The 16735-nt window shown below is 34.1% G+C and overlaps 1 protein-coding gene across 2 annotated transcripts in view; it reads left to right on the top strand.

Moving 5' to 3' along the window:
* The window catches only part of AP3B1 (adaptor related protein complex 3 subunit beta 1), a 370907-nt gene that overhangs the window by 79067 nt on the left and 275105 nt on the right, over positions 1-16735 (top strand). For both annotated transcript variants that reach the window (XM_044663208.1, XM_044663200.1), the window contains exon 3: positions 10799-10873. In XM_044663208.1, coding sequence (XP_044519143.1) covers positions 10799-10873 — 75 coding nt within the window. The remainder of the gene's footprint in view (positions 1-10798; positions 10874-16735) is intronic.

The raw sequence follows: 16735 nt of genomic DNA, 5'->3' as shown, positions 1-16735 counted from the left end.
GGGTTAGATAAGAGTTTTATTTCCCAATGGATAGTATAGCTACTCTTCCTTCTCTGGGTTGATTACACTGAGAGTAAGGTTTGATTATTACCTCTTTATGCTCTCTTCCTCTCCTTCTTATAATAGTATTTGTCCCCTCTCCCTCCCATGCCCTCTTTGTGTGTAATAGAATATTCTATTTTCTTATTCACTCAAGTTTCTCTTGGTGTCCCCTGCTATTCACCCCCTCTTTCCCATCCTCCATGCCATCTTAGATTATTTAGTGTTCCACCCTCACCCTGATTATTCTCAAATTGTCTCTTCTCGACTGGTTTTCTTGGTCTGTCACTCTCTCATTGAGATATTTCATGTTTCCTTCTATTTTTTCAGTCTTTTGGCTTTGTTTAATTTGTTCTTGTTGTCTTGAGAGATCATTAGTTTCTACTTGCTCAATTCTAGCCTTTAGGGATTGATTTTCGGCTATAATCTTTCGGTTTTCGGCCATAATCTTCTTGTTTTCGGCCATAATCTTCTGGTATTCCTTTTCAATCTGGTCATTTCTGGTGTTCAATTTCTGAGCCTCACTTTCTAATTGCATGATTCTACCTTTTAAACAGTTATTTTCTTGCCAGATCTCTTCCATTTTCCTCAAAATCTCAGTTTTGAAGTCTTCCATAGCTTGTGAGGAGTTTTCCTCATTTGAGGAGGGTCCGGATGCTTGTTTGTTCTCCTCCTCTGTTTGCTCGGTTGTCTGGATTTTCTCTGTGTAAAAGCTGTCGAGTGTTAAAGACTTCTTTTTCTTGTTGTTATTCTTTCTCTTCTGAACTTCCTGAGACTGAGTAGCCATTGTTAGCCCAGCAGCTTCTCAGATTTATCCTCGCGCTCAGTGTCTGTCCGCGATCTATTGGCTCCTGAGGTCTGAGTTCTGGTTTTTTCCAAGGTCAAGCCCCCTGGTGGACCCCCTTGCTTGATCCTCTGCAGGAGGTTCCTTTACAAGTCTCAGGGCGCTGCTTTCATAGTCGTATACCCGTCCACACTGGTTCCCCACTTAGGCTTTAGTTCCTGGCTGTGTCTGCCTCTACCCACGCCTCCGTAGTGCCTGCGCTCTCAGCCTGCGCTCCGCGCCCTGCGTCCTGCTCCTGCGCTCAGATTTCGCCTGGGTTTTTTGGCTTAATGGGGTCCTAAGTCTTTCTGTTCTCAGGAACAGGCCCCGGAGCTGCCAATGACTCGATGGGTGCCCCAAACTTGCTCTATTTCTTTTTAGCTGGCTTCGGAGCTATAGATGTTTTGTGTGGAGGGGGTGGGGGTGGGGTGGTTGCTCAGCCCGCGATTTCGTGAGGGCTGTTTCACCCCTTTATAGCATGGAAATGCCTCGATTCCACGTACCTTCCGCGCTGTGCCCTGTTGTGGGGGTTCCTCCGTTCGTCTGGACTTGTTTTTATGTCCCCTTGAGGAGTTTTGTGTGTTTCGGTCAGGAGAGGTTAAGAGCTGCTTCTTACTCTGCCGCCATCTTAACCCGGAACCAAAAAAGAATAGTTTTACCTAAATTAATTTACTTATTCAGTGCACTACCTAAAACTTATTTTATAGAACTACAAAAAATAACAATAGTTCCAGAATATCAAGGGAACTAATGAAAAAAATGTAAAAGATGGAGGCCTAACAGTATTAGATTTTAAACTGCACTATAAAGTAGTGATTGTCAAAACAATATGGTACTGGCTAAGAGATAGAAAGATGGATCAATGGAATAGACATGGGCTAAATGACCTCAGCAATTTAGTGTTTGATAAACCTAAAGATCGCAGATTTTGGGACAAGAACTCACTATTTGACAAATCTGCTGGGAAAATTGGAAAACAGTATGGGAAAAATTAGGTTTAGATCAACATCTTACACCTTCTACCAAGATAAATTCAAAATGGGTAAATGATTTAAAGAGTGAAATCATAAATAAATTAGGTGAACATTGAATAGTATACCTGTCACATCTATGGGAAATGATTTAAGACCAAGCAAGAGATAGAGAATTACAAAACGTAAAATAAATGACTTTGATTATATCAAATTAAAAAGGTTTTGTATCAAAGAAACCAATGCAACCAAAATTATAAGGAAAGCTACAAGCTGGGAAAACATTTTTATAACAAAACTCTCAAAGGTTTAATTTCCTAAATATGTGAGGAACTAAGTCAAATGTATAAGAAATCAAGTCATTCTTCAATTAAGAAATGGTCAAGGGATATGAATAAGCTGTTTTCAGATGAAGAAATCAAAACTATCAATAATCACATGAAATGCAAATCAAAACAATTCTGAGGTACTACCTCACACTTAGCAGATGGACAATTATGACAGTAAAGGAAAATACTAAATGTCTGAGGGGATGTGGCAAAATTGGGACACTGAGGCATTGCTGGTGAATTAATCCAACCATTCTGGAAGGCAATTTGGAATTAAGCCTAAAAGGTTTTAAAAGAATTCATGTCCTTTGATCCTTTGATCTAGATTTTTTTTCCCAAAGAGCTAAAAAAAAATGGGAAAGGTCTTGTTCATATAAAAATATTTATAGCTAGACTTTTTGTGTTGGCAAAAAACTGGAAACTGAGGGGATATGCCTAGATTGGGAAATGGCTGAACAAATTGTGATATATGATGGTGATGGAATACTATAGTACTATAAGGAATGATGAGATGATTGATTTCTTTAAGAACTGGAAAGACCTATGTGTACTGATGTAGAGTGAAATAAGCAGATCCAGGAGAACATTATACACAGTAACTGAAACACTGTTGTATGATCAAATGTAATAGACTTTGCTACTAATAGCAATACAATGATCTATGGGACTTATGAGAAAGAATGCTATCCTTAACTAGAGAAAGAACTGTTCAAGTAAAAATGTAGAAGAAAATGTAGGATTTATCACTTCTTTATATGGGTGTAGGATTTGGGGTTTTGATTTTTAAAGATTACTTTATTACAAAAATTTATAATGTGGAAATAGGTTTTGATTGATAATATATGTATAACCCAGTGGAATTGCTTGGAGGGGAGAGGGAAGAAGAGTGGGAGACAACATGAATCATGTAACCATGGGGGAAAAAAATGAAGGAAAAAAACTGCTTAGTTGTTTTTTTTTAAAAAAAAAAAAAAAGCCCAACTTAACTCCAAATTTATCCCCCTTTTCTTCAATCACTTTACTTCTCTATTTTTTTTTTATACAGGTACTCAAATTTTCCTGATTTTCATGTCTGGATATATTACATCTCTGCTTAAATTCCTTTATTGGCGCCATCTTGTCTATAAGATAAAATAGAAATTCCTTATCTTGGATTTATTACCCAGTTTACCTTTTCATCTTTTATTTTCTATTTTATTACATGTACATTAAGAGTTCCAGTCACATTAGTATTAGGAAATGCTTATTTTCACTCATTCTCCATTCTCCCATCTCTATTGATGTACAGTTAAATGAAATCAATATTATTTTTTACTGTCATTATAATTGTTAATGTCTATTGCAGTGTCTATGTAATATCCACCTATTTGATGCATAACTTCTTTAGAGAGTTTCTACAGAGATACATTTAAAGTTGATATTTAAACACCAAATAGTACAATTAATTTATTTCAATCAATTAATTAATAATTTAATTTAATAATTTAATTAACAGGAATTTAAAAATAGCAAATATTTCTTTTCCATATGTTGTTTTTCATTTGTCAAATTGTCAGTTTTCATTTTAGTGTTACTTTTTCTGCCCTCTACAGTGCTCTCACCCTCTAAATTTGCATTAATACATTCTACTAAGCTAATTGTATTTTATGTATATGCCATATGTATTATATAGATACATGTATATAATACAAATATATTGAATAAGTAAAGAGTGCTCCTTCTTGATGAGAAGGGAGTCAGAAGCACAACTTTTCATTAATGTTAAATTAGAAATCTCTTTCTAATCTTTTGTAGAAATGACCAAAATATAATTCCTTCTTCCTGCAACCTCAGTGAGTGTCATTGGCTTATTTTCTCTATTATTTCTACTGACCAACTTTCAGTCTGAAATCTGAAGAGCACTAGAGGTAATGGTGGAACCACTTGCTGAAGTTCTAAAGTCAATGAAATTACCTTTCTACATATTTTCTATAATAATCATTGGTTTTTAGCTTGTGCAGAAAAGTAACTTTTCTCATTATGATTATAAGACAGCTATCATTGCTCAGTATGACATGAGCAGTCTCTAATACAACCAAGTAGGACTCTTTGTTTTCAGTGATTAGTAGCATGGATAGAAGTTTGTGCTTCTATAATTGTGGTTTCATACACTCCCAAAAGCAGTTTTTGAAATTTTTTTTTCTTTAACTAAAACTTGCTGCCAGCCTGATTTAACATTCTTTTTGTTAATCTTATGAATTATATAGGGACTTTGTTAATCCCAAGTTTCATATTTTCCCTGTTGTATCATTTAAAAAATATTTTTAATATTAACTTTTAAATATCATTTTAATATTATTTTAAATATTTTAAATATTAACTTTCAATTTCTCTTAATTCTTTTAATTTGATTGAAATTAGATATGTATTTTGAACCTATTTTAAATTGGTCCTGGAGAGGTCTTGTCAATGGTCATCATGTAGCAAGGTCTTAGTCTTTGCTCAATATTTGCTTATATAGTTGATGATATGCAAAGTTAGTAATGATAAGAAATGATTTTGTGAAACAAGTGAATACCATATGAAGATTTTTAATGATGCTATCTATCTACCTGTATATGACAAAGTATATTTTTTTAAAATCACATGGTATTCCAAAGATATTTTGATGTTCTGGAAGTATTCATTGACACTGGACATCTCCTGGCTACCATAAATGATTTTCAAAGCAATTTACTACTGACAACAGCAACAACAACAACCAGCAAATAAATCAGCCCCCAAGTAACAAATCAGCAGAACACTCCCAAACAAACCAGCAGTCACCACCTACCCAGTCAATAGCCCCCAGCCAAACCAGCAACCAACAAACAATCTACCTTGTCTTGTATTAAGTTCCCTATTTCTGTTGGTGGTACCACCATCTTCCCTAGGCTGGCTGACTCTTTTTTCACAAAATCTTTTTCATGTATCTTTTCTTCACTCTGTTGTATTCTAGTTTATTCTTCATTCTCGTTATTCTAGTTATTCTTCATAAACTCTCAGATGAACTTCTGTAATAGCTTCCAAACTTGTCTGTCTTGCCTCCAGTCTCTTTACCTCTCATAGCTACTCAAATTTATCTAATTTTCATGTCTTTGTATGTCATTTTCCTGTTTAAATTCTGTTGGTGGCTCTATATTATCTTTAAGATGAAATAGAAATTCCATATCTTGTTATTTTAGTCCCAACTTATTGATTCATCATTATTTTCCACTTTATTCTGTGCACTCTAAAATTCTAGTCATTTAGCTGTGGCTTCATCTCATACTTTTTTCCCTCTCCCTTCTCTATCTATTTGTACAATTTGCTCTTTTATTCCTTCCATACGTCTAACTATTGAAATCCTTCCCTTCTTCATGATCCAGCTTTGGTGATCTACCCTTTTCATGGTACCCAGCTGAAAGTGTTAAATTTAATGAATTCCTTCTCATTCCACTTTGTCTGGATTTTTCTTTTCTTCCTATCATGGTTGTCTTCTTGTCATATTTATCTCCATATGAGTTTTATATTCTGCTGTGAGAATGTAATCTCCATGAGGAAGTGACTATTTTTTTCATTGTTTTTTAATCATCTCTTAGTACAGTGCTTTTTGCATAGTGATTTCTTAATATAATTTGGTGAATAAAATCTGATAATACTTTGTTCTGCATCTTGAATATCATTTCTAATTGTGAGGTCCTATTGATGAAGCTTTTGAATTTATGGATATGACATAGCAATTGCTTTGTATTAGAAAATATATATTTATAATTACCAATGTAGTTTAAAAGTCTGAGCCGTACCACTTTATTTTTATTATTGAAGAAACACACAGACTTAGACTTTGTTATTAGTTCATTTTCTTTTCTAATTTTTAAAATTTCATAATAAATGAATATATTCTGGGAATTTAGCTAATTTTCATGTCTAAATGTTTGTTATTTTATAAATAACTCATGTTTTAAATAATTAAGATACTATAATTGTACTTCAGAAATTGTCAGGCCAGGGATGCAACTAAAGTGTACTTAAGTGTTATTTATAAAAATAAACAATTAAATGAATGTTTAACAAGTATGTGAGTTAGATAAAATAAAAAATATGATAAATTAATAATTGACCTATTTTTGTCATTAATTATATATCAGAACACTGACAAATCTCTGATTTTTCTCACTTATTGATTACTTTATTAAGACTTCTATAATGTCTTAATAATTCCAAGTCCACGTGGGAAAACTTAAATGATCCTTTTCTCCTTTTCCCAAGTTTTGTCCACTTCACAGTTGTTGGGTGAGCAGAATCTTATTTTTTCCTACTGCAGTGACCTTTTCCTTATGTTTGTCACATTTCAGAATGATTGTGGTATAGCAGGGTTTTGTCCAGTAATACTATAGATTATAAGATAGCAATGAAGGTAAGATAGGAAGAAGGCAGCCCAAAGCAAAAACCTTGGCTGGGTTTATGGACATTCCAATATGGAATGCAGAAAGAGGTTTGAGTGGAGAGAGTGAATTGGGCTGTGCTGAAAGGAGGAGTGTGGAGCTGTTAATTCAGTCAGCTGAGCCTGTGGATTTTGGGATTTGTGAAGAAGATAGGAGAGACCACCAGCAAGATAGCTTAGGTTTAGCGAAGGTTACAAATCTGCAGTTGGTGGACAACTAGCAGATAGCCTTTTGCTCCCTAGTGCCATACTGGATTTATTGGCTGAGCAAGGATTTAGTTCCTGTCCTGTATTCATCTAAGGATCAGCTTGGACCAATGTTGTGAGAATCCCAATCTCCTAGCCCTCTCCAGCTGCAGCTAGGGTTGCCTGCCTGTCAGTGCTTAGTGTAGTGGGAAGCCAGCTGAATACTTAACATTCTGTTGACAATTGGTACCTCCCTAATAGTTAGACAAAACCTCACCCTCTTTCCCTACGTTAACAACATTAAACTTGTTTCATATACTTCCTGTTATTCTCCTCTATACCAATAGAACCCACAATAAGTTATTTTGTTATTCCTGGTTAATTTGGTGGAAAGTTAAACTGCCAACTGTCAGTTACCCAGCCTAGTGTATTTCTCTGTCATCACCCATTCACCAAATCTCCTGTGTGGTTTATTTGGTGTATCCATTCATTCCTTTTCCTTGTGGGGTGTGGGTGTGTTCCCAATTGTGCTTAATCTCTGTCTGGCCCTAGTCTGACCCACTTGCCTATTTCAATAATTACTGAAGAAAGCCTTTCTGGTATTGATTTGAGTCCTGGATCTCAAAGAAGGTGTTGAACACAGAAGAGTAAAGAGGAGGGAATAGAGAGTTCCTGGAGATAAGGAATGGGAGCAGGAAACTTCTGAATATAATATGTGTGAGTTTAATCATCTTTTAACTCCAATCTTTACTTAATTTCAGTCCCACGTTACAAAGTCTGTGTAGACATATCTTCCTCACATGGCAATCCAGTTCCTTTAAAAGCATGTCTAAAATATTTATACAAATATATAAATAAATATACAAACAAACATAAGTATATTAAAAATAACTATAACTATACAAAATAAAAGCTTTTGTAAGAATTAAAAATTTAGAAAACTGGCTGTAGATTAATAATTTTATTAAATTTAAAGTATTAGAAGGAAGATGATGGAAAAATAGAAGAGAGGTACTTAGCTTCTAATCTTTGACTGTCATTTTGAACCCCCTACTAAGTGAATACTGAGGAGAGCAGTCACCAGGAAACACAGAAGTCCAAAACCCCTTAGCTCTCCTCTTGCCTCAATTTATCCAGCCTAATCTCTACCCACTAATACCTGACATCCCAAGAACCAATCATGGTTTTCTATTTTTCCTGGCCCACCCAGGGGCAGTCCAGGTGGCAGTCCAAGGTTTGTTGCAGGGAATATCATTCTGCCCTCCTAGTCTCATGATATTTTTGAATCTATTGCTCCCATTTCCAGTGGCTGGTCTATATCTCAATTTACTCAGTGCTATCTGGCCTCCAGGTAATGTCAAGAGAATGACACAGGAGAGAAAGAAATGTACCTTAAACACTTTCTCTTTTCTTGAAATGTATGATTCCTTACAAATTCCATATTTTTGTTTCTAGTACTACCATCCTACTTCATTCATTTTTTATTTTTATCGTTGCTTTCACCCATCATACCCCAACATTTTTCACAACCTCCCAGTTTTTGATATAGCCACAATTTCCCCATGTGTCTATACCACCCTCATTCAATCCCTTTTCACTTCTCACTTGGACTTTGTTAGCTTCTTAATTTATATTTCTGCTGTTAGTTTGTCTTCACTACAATCCATTATTCATACAGATGCTAAAATGATTTTCCTTTTTCCTAATGCCCCTGTTGAGCCATATCACTTGTCTTCCCAAAAGAATTCAGTGTTTCCCTATTGGCTTTAAGATAAAACATAAACTACTTGGTGTAATAGGAGCAACATTTATTTTATATAATCTAGCATAGTTTCCTTTTAAGATAAGAAGTCAGTTCTTGTGATTTGGTTGGGCTAGAGGAAGAGGCACAGAGAAAAACCTCAGGAAGAGTCAGTGATCCTGAGGATTTGGAGAATTCCCATTGCCATTCAGGGCATCTTTTTGCTTCTTTGGTGAATGTGAAAGTGGACAGGAACGGCATATTTTTTTGAAGCAATTGTGCTCTTTTAAAACTTTTGTGATAAATCAAATTTTAATTGCTTTTACAGTGCTTTTTACTTCATGAGTGCTTAGTAAGTCTTGGTCAAATTGAATATGTCCAAAAATAAGCAGTGAACCTTTCTAGGTTGTGGTAATTTAAAAAAAAATTTTTTATGATAGTTTCAGTAATAGATAGGATAGAAATCAGATTATGAGTGATTAGTTGAAGTTGAGTAATATATTAAACGCTATGAAAGGAAAGTGAAATTAATTGGAGGGTCATTGCTAGTTGAGGGGTAGAAGTTGATAATTTGCTCATGATAAATATAGAGGCCTAAATATAGAGATATATATTTAAAGCAATGATGCAGGAAATCAGTGGAGTTGAAGAGGATATATGTGGAAATTCAGGTTTCTCATTCTCTCCTTTTCTTTTTACTCATCCAATTTAGTTTTTCTCATGCTCTGAGAGAATAGTTTAGGGAACAATATAAGTTGATATGATAAATTTTTGAGAGGTGGGAATGCCTGAAGTGAGGCTTAAAAAAATAATGAGAAAATCTATTAAGTGTTTACTATGTACAAAGCTTCTATGCAAAGGTGCTGGGGATACAAATAAAAAAGTAAAAAATAGTCCCTCTCATAAGGAGGTTGCATTCTAAAGGGGAAACAATAAATGTCAAAAAGATACATAACATACCACGTATTGACAGTAAAACATGGTCTGTGAAAGAGATCAGGATGGGTGTTTCTTTTGTCAAATAGTTTATAGAGTATTGAGATTAATTGATCTTTAAATGTTTGATAGAATTTACTTGTGAATCCATCTGGTCCTTGTGATTTTTTCTTAGGGAGTTCTCTGATGGCTTGTTTCTTTTTCTGATATGGGGTTATTTAAGTATTATATTTCCTCTTCTGTTAATCTAGACAATTTATATTTTTGTAAATATTCATCCGTTTCAACTAGATTGTCATTTATTGCCATGCAATTGGGCAAAATAGTTTTTAATAATTGCCTTAATTTCCTCTTCATTAGAGGTGAGATCACCCTTTTCATTCATGATATTTTTAATTTGGTTCTTTTCTTTCTTTTTCTTAATTAACCAATACTTTATTTTATTTGTTTTTTCAAAATTCCAGCTCCTAGTCTTATTTTTTAGTTCAGTAGTTCTTTTACTTTCAATATTATTAATTTCTCCTTTGATTTTTTTGGATTTCTAATTTGGTCTTTATATGAGGGTTTTAAATTTGTTCCTTTTCTAATTTTTTTAATTGTATGCCCAATTTGTTAATCTTTTCTGTTAATATGGGCACTTAGAGATATGAATATTCCCTTGAGTACTGCTTTTGCTATATCCCCACAATTTTGATATTTTGTTTCCTCATTGTCATTCTCGTCAATGAAATCAGTAATGTTTTTTATGATTTGTTCTTTAACCAACCAGTTTTGGAGAATCAGATTATTTAATTTCCAATTAATTTTTAATTTGCCTCTCCATGTACCCTTACTAATCATAATTTTTATTGCATTATGATCTGAAAAAGCTGCATTTATTGTTTCTGCTTTTCTGCATTTGTTTGCAATGTTTTATGCAGAAGTTTAGAATTTATTATAAAATATTTTTTCTTCTTAATCTTTGTATGTTGAAATGTTTTTAATTGTTAATGATCAAGTCCTAAAAAAAAGATGTAAAAAAAAAAAGCCCTTTGCATTTCTAAGAAATTTTATGGTGTTGAAGTACAGTATCTTGAATATTAAGCACAATTAAGTGCTTAATAAAAATGTTTGACGAGAGTAGACTTAACAGGTATATTAAAACATGGTAAAGAGAAACATTTTATCATGAGACTGATTTGGTGATTTAAGTGTTCACAGAATTATGCAAATTTTGTATAATATTAGTATATAAATTAAATTTTCCTTGAAATAAGTTGTTAAATAAATATTTTATGTGTGTTTTGTTCATTAGACATTAAAACATTGATAAAATATATTGTATTTCAGATGATTGCAAAGGGGAAAAATGCCTCTGAACTCTTTCCTGCTGTTGTGAAGAATGTGGCCAGTAAGAATATTGAGGTATATTGTGATGCATTATTTTCATGATTTCTTTGGTTATTAAAGAGTTTATAGTTATTTTTGAAATGTTTAAAAAACTTCTTAGGTTGCATATATATTATAGACTTGATGGTAGTTTATTTTTATGAGAAACTATCATATAGAAAGTATAATAAACAAGATGACAGTTTATTTAGTTTGGGGTATTGCAAAAGGTGAAATTTGATACTGAGAAGATTTCACCTGGAAGAATGACTAATGTCATGCTTTCCTATTATCCTCTTTCTAGATTCCTGTTTATTTCTGATCTGGGGTAAAGGGAGAAGTAAAGGTCCCATGAGAAAGGTCTGATAAAAAAAAATTCTTGGAAAGCTAGGGCAATTTTAGATCAAGAAGACTGTGATATAAAGACAGAACCCTAATTCTCCTTCTATATATGAGTCATTGGCATTGTTAAGCACCTTTCAAAAAACAAATTTATTAGTATCCCTTATTACTGATTGTATGTAAAAGTGGATATTTTACTGATGATGTAAAACTAGACATTCCTCTGGACTCTGGTCAAGATTCTCTTTTGTTTTTTTAAATAGCTAACTGTGACAATCCTATCTAAACTAATCTACTTATTCAGTGCCATTCCAATTAAATTACCAAAAATAAATTTTTGAGGCAGAGAAAATAATAACAGAATTCATTTGGAAGAACAAAAGGTCAAGAATATCCAAGCAATTAATGAAAAAAATGTAAAGGAAGAAGACTAGCAATACCAGATTTTAAACTGTTATTATTAAGTAGTAATTACCAAAATTATTTGTTACTAAGAAAGTCAGATCAGTGCAACAGAACAGATATGAAACATCATAAAAAATTAAAGTAGCCTTGCATTTGACAAAAGTATAGATTGAAATTTTTGGGATAAGAATTCATTATTTGGTAAAAATTGTTAGCAGTTGACAGAAACTAGGTAGAGATCAATATGTTTCACCATTTAATAAGGTCAAAATGGACACATGACTTAGACTTAGAGGAAAATATCATAAGAGAATTTGAAGAACAGGGGACATCAGATTTTGGGCTAGGAGAGGAATTTATGTATAAACAAGGGAATACATTGTGAGATGTAAAATGAATAATTTTAATTAGATAAAATTGAAAAATTTTTCTACAAGTGAAACCAATGTAGCCAAGATTAGAATGAAAACAGAAAATTTTGAAAAAAAATTTTATAGACAATTTCTTGGATAGAAGTCTCATATTTAAAACGTAGAGAGAACTTTGTTGAATTTACAAGGATCTCAGCCATTCCCCAATTGATAAGTGATCAAAAGATAGGAACAAACAAATTTTTCAATGAAGATTTTAAGGCAGTATATACAGGTAAAGGAAAACAATACTCAATCACTGCTGACTAGGGAAATGAAAATCAAAATAACTCTTTAGATTTCATCTCACATCTATCAGATTGGCTAAAATGATAAAATGGGAAAATGATAATTGTTGAAGGGGATGTGGAAAAATGGGAACATGAATACCCTATTGGTGGAACTGTGAATTGATCCAACTATTTTAGAGAGCAATCTAGAATTATGCCTAAAATATTATGAATCTTTGTGTACCCTTTGACCCAGCAATACCACTGGTGTATCTCTTTCCCGGGGAAATCAGGGGAAAGGGAAAAGAACCCAAATTTTATAAAATATTTATAGTAACTCTTTGTGGTGTCAAAAAACTGGAAATTGAGGTTATATCCATTAATTGAGATATGAATGAACAAGGTATGGCATATGATTTTGAAGGACTACTACTGTGCCATAAGAAATGAGTGGAATAATTTCAAGAAAATATGGAAAGACACATGAAATTATGAAAAATCCTATGAGTAAAATTGAGAGAACATTATATACTTACAGAATTAATGTTTGAAGAATAACTTTTGAATACCCACCTCTAGAGAAAGAACTGATAAGGAGAAACATAAGACATAGTTTATATAAACATATATTTTTTTCAGAAACTGATTCCTTCTCTATTGTGTGGAGGAAAGAAAGAGGAGATACATGGGAATTTTGATTTAGCTAATGACAACATTAAAAAAAAAGAATGACACAAAACATTGGTCTCTGTTTGTTCTAATTAAAATGTTTTAGTAGGTGACTTTCCAATAAAAATTAATTTAACAGTACTTTAGTGGTAGATACGTGAGATATCCCAAATGATTATTGTTGAGATTCATTTGACTTTTAATTTGAGTAGCATTATCTGTTGTGTAGATAGAGGGCTATGGTTCCTAAATTAAGATAGACCTTATTTCTTGTCCATCTTCCCAATTCAATAATGACTCTTCTTCCCCCTCCAAATTTAAGTACAAATTCAGAAAGAGTCACTTTGTGTTAAAAAAATAAAAGGAATCTATATTTCAGAGGGTAGAGTTTGTTTCTTTAAAAAATGTCCAGAAGAAAACAATCCATATGACTTAGTGATTGATTGCTGATGAAAATGAGTTTGCTTCCCTATCAGGAAGTAACTGATTTACAATGCAATCCATGATAGATAATTTGTTTTAAAAAGTCTAACTGGTTATATATGAAAGTTTGTCAAAGTGAGGATGATAGGATGACACAGAAATAAAATATTGTATATAGATGTTATGTTACTTTGATGCAAGGTTGTGTAGAAGAGTATAAACACCGACCGGTCCTAACAGCCTAGAATGGCTCCCTGTATGAAAAATCATGGCAACTATGGCAACTTTCTGAGAGGACTGACCAGTTAGCAGACCTGACCACTTGTAGTTTCACACTGCTGTTCATGACTCTCCCCTATCCCCAATACAAAATGACTTTCAGTTCTCTAGTCTCCCTTACATTTTGTAACTGATGGTGGTCTCAGTGACAGAAGCTGCTAAGAACGACACAGCTTTTAGTAAATTCACTCCCAAACATTGCTGTTCTCATAAGGACATCAACTTGATTCCAGTTTAGCAGAAGGCAGTTGATCTTTCAGATGGGTGCTAACATACTCTATAACAATCATTTTGGTGGGGGGGCGGGGAGTCATTCCTTATTTGGTCCTGACCTTAAGGGAGAGAATTGTCAAGTCAGTGAAGTTCCCCTGTCTGCTTCTCAGTGGCTTCTGAGATGGTCACAGTGTATAAGGTTGGCCATCCAGTCACCTCATGCTCTCCTTCCTCTGAATTTCAGGAAGAATTTGATAAAATCTTCCTCTAACTTAAATGGCCATGTCTTAATACTTGGTGCTTTCAGAAGAAAGAGGAGGATTGCTAATTTCCTTTTCTAATCAAACATTTTTTTAAGATGTGTCCTTGCTATAACTTTTCTCATACAATCCTCTGTTGGTAATATATTACCACCTGATTTTGCCTACTACAGTTCTTCATATCCTATGATATTTCTATGACCTTTGTAATGCAAGGTGGCTAACAGAAACTTTTTGCTTCTGTAATTTCTAACGGTCACAAAAAGTCAGTTAAACATCTTAGAATCTTCAGAAAGTCAGTTGGAACTTGAAACTATAAATAGAGGTGAAGTTCCAACTGAGGGGGCTTTTGCCTTCTGACTTTTGCTGTGGCTGGAGGCTTTTGCTTTGGCTTAACTTATTGGCTTTGGCCTAATTGCTTTGGCCTTGGCCTGTGCTTATTTTGTCTTGGGGAAATTTGGACCTATCTCATTTCTCTGGACTTCTCCCTGATCTCCCATCTCCATCCCTCCCCTCCCCTGAATTTCCTTTGGGTCCTGGATGGAAGGGAGGGCTTGGTGATTAGACATTGTGGGTTTAGTTTCTATAGGCTAGTAGAGTATCCTCAAATAAGTTACCCCTAGTTTTAATGATTTGATAAAGACTTTACTTAAAAGGCAGTCAAATCTTCCTGACTGGGAGAGCTGGTGTCTCTGTCTAAACCTCTCCGTGACCCATCCCCCACCATCACCCTCTCCCTATCAGCAGTTAGAAAACCCTGAACCCCTCTCCCCTTCTGACTGACCCTGGTATTAATAAATCCCCTTGTTACCTATTCAAACCCTGTGGTGAATCATTGTGTCGAAAATTAAGACAAGGGCTCATGGGGGAAGGAATCATTTTATTTCTTGAAAGAACTGGAGGCATCCTTCTTGGCAGGAAGTACCTACCTCAAGACTTCCTCTAGCCATCAGTTTGACTGGCAGGGAGGGGCCCTCTCGACTCCTCCCTCAAGAGACTTGAGAAACTAACAAGAGAACCTCTCCAGCCAAACCTAAACATTTCTTACTGGCCCTAGTTTCCTCCTTGTATCCTCTGTCTCAAGCCTCTGGGAATAAATCTGTTTGAACCGCTCTCTCTTACATACCGCATTTCCTTTATCTCCTATATACCTTTCCCTACCTTCATTCTTCCTCCAATCACCTTATAATCCCTTATACCCTCATTTAACCTTCCTCACACCCAAATTGCATTTCATTGACCCACTCAGACTTACTTTTATTTATTCTTGATAACACCTTGAAAAATACATTTTGATGCAAAAGCTGATTCCCTGTAGATGATGAAGTCTTCAAATATTTCTCTTTGTGGATGACCCTATGCTAATTACATCAAACTCTTGAATATTAGATCAGTGATCTGTTAAAAAAAAGCTTGGCCTACCTTCACACCAGAAAAGTGCTATGAATATAGGTAGTTTCTCTATTTACTTATATATCTATCACATATATTTTCTAGTCACTTTCAATGGCCTCATAATTAAATAGAGTGAGGACAGTGGGAAATATTGCCCATGGAAAAATGTGTAGTGTTTTAAATGACTTTGAATTTTGTCTTGAAACAAAAGCATACCTTTTCAGCATCAGATTTTTTTCTGTATATGCTAGATTGCTTTGAGTCTTGGAATATCACAATCCCTGGAAAATTAAATTATTGTCACCCAAAGGGAAGGGCGTACATATTGGATATGAATAGACTCCAACACATTACCAGCATATCTTAGCTTGTTCTTAATTGGGAATGGGTTAAAATGATTGTCATCAAAAGACAGAAACTATCAATAAATGTATTAAAATTATAAAGAAAAATTTAATTAGCTCCCCCTCCCCTCTCCCCAAAAATCACCATCCAAGGAGTTACAGGAGACATGATGTGAAGGACATTTTATTTAAAGAGAATTTTGATGACAGTAACAGGATTTGAGGTGATCTTGCAGCTCAAAGAGATAACCTGTGCTTTATGCTTTAATGTTATCCACACAATACCAAGAAATCTTGTTAAATCAATAGAAGAAGACCTATAACATGTTGAATTGGCTACCCTGTAGAAAAGTTATAGGAGGACATGGATAAGAAATGGATAGCATGATAAGGGAGGCCACGTAGCTGAGTGGAAAGTGTTCTGAATTTTGTAGTCGGGGCCCTAGCTTCAAATCTCAGGTCTGCCATGTAGTATGCCTTAGTAGTAGTCTTAGACAAGTTACTAAAACCCTTCTTGGGCTCAGTTTTTTATCTTTAAAAAGGAGTTGAACCTAGATGTCCTTTAAAACCCCATTTTGTTCTCCATCAATGATGAACATGTGGATGGGTTGTAGTCTTATAAACTCATTGTTGTTGAAATCCCAGATCCATTTAAATATCTATGTATATTATGTGTATTGCTATATGTTATAAATATCATATCTATTTTATGATAAATTATGTATGCATAATATATTTAATGTATGTACTATTAAAGTATGCACACCATACTATGTGGTAAGATAGACTCACTTATATCCATGTATTTATAAACACATAGGCATCACCAAAAAGGATATGGGAAATGTTGGATATGATGATTCACCATGATTTTTTTATATGTACCAATATACAGAGCTCAAGCAGTTTGGAAACAGTGTTTTAGAGG

Source organism: Gracilinanus agilis, chromosome 1 (assembly GCF_016433145.1).
Source record: "Gracilinanus agilis isolate LMUSP501 chromosome 1, AgileGrace, whole genome shotgun sequence".
Classification (NCBI taxonomy): Eukaryota; Metazoa; Chordata; class Mammalia; order Didelphimorphia; family Didelphidae; genus Gracilinanus; species Gracilinanus agilis.
Note: the sequence above shows the minus strand (reverse complement) of the source record. Positions and strands in the feature narration are given on the sequence as shown.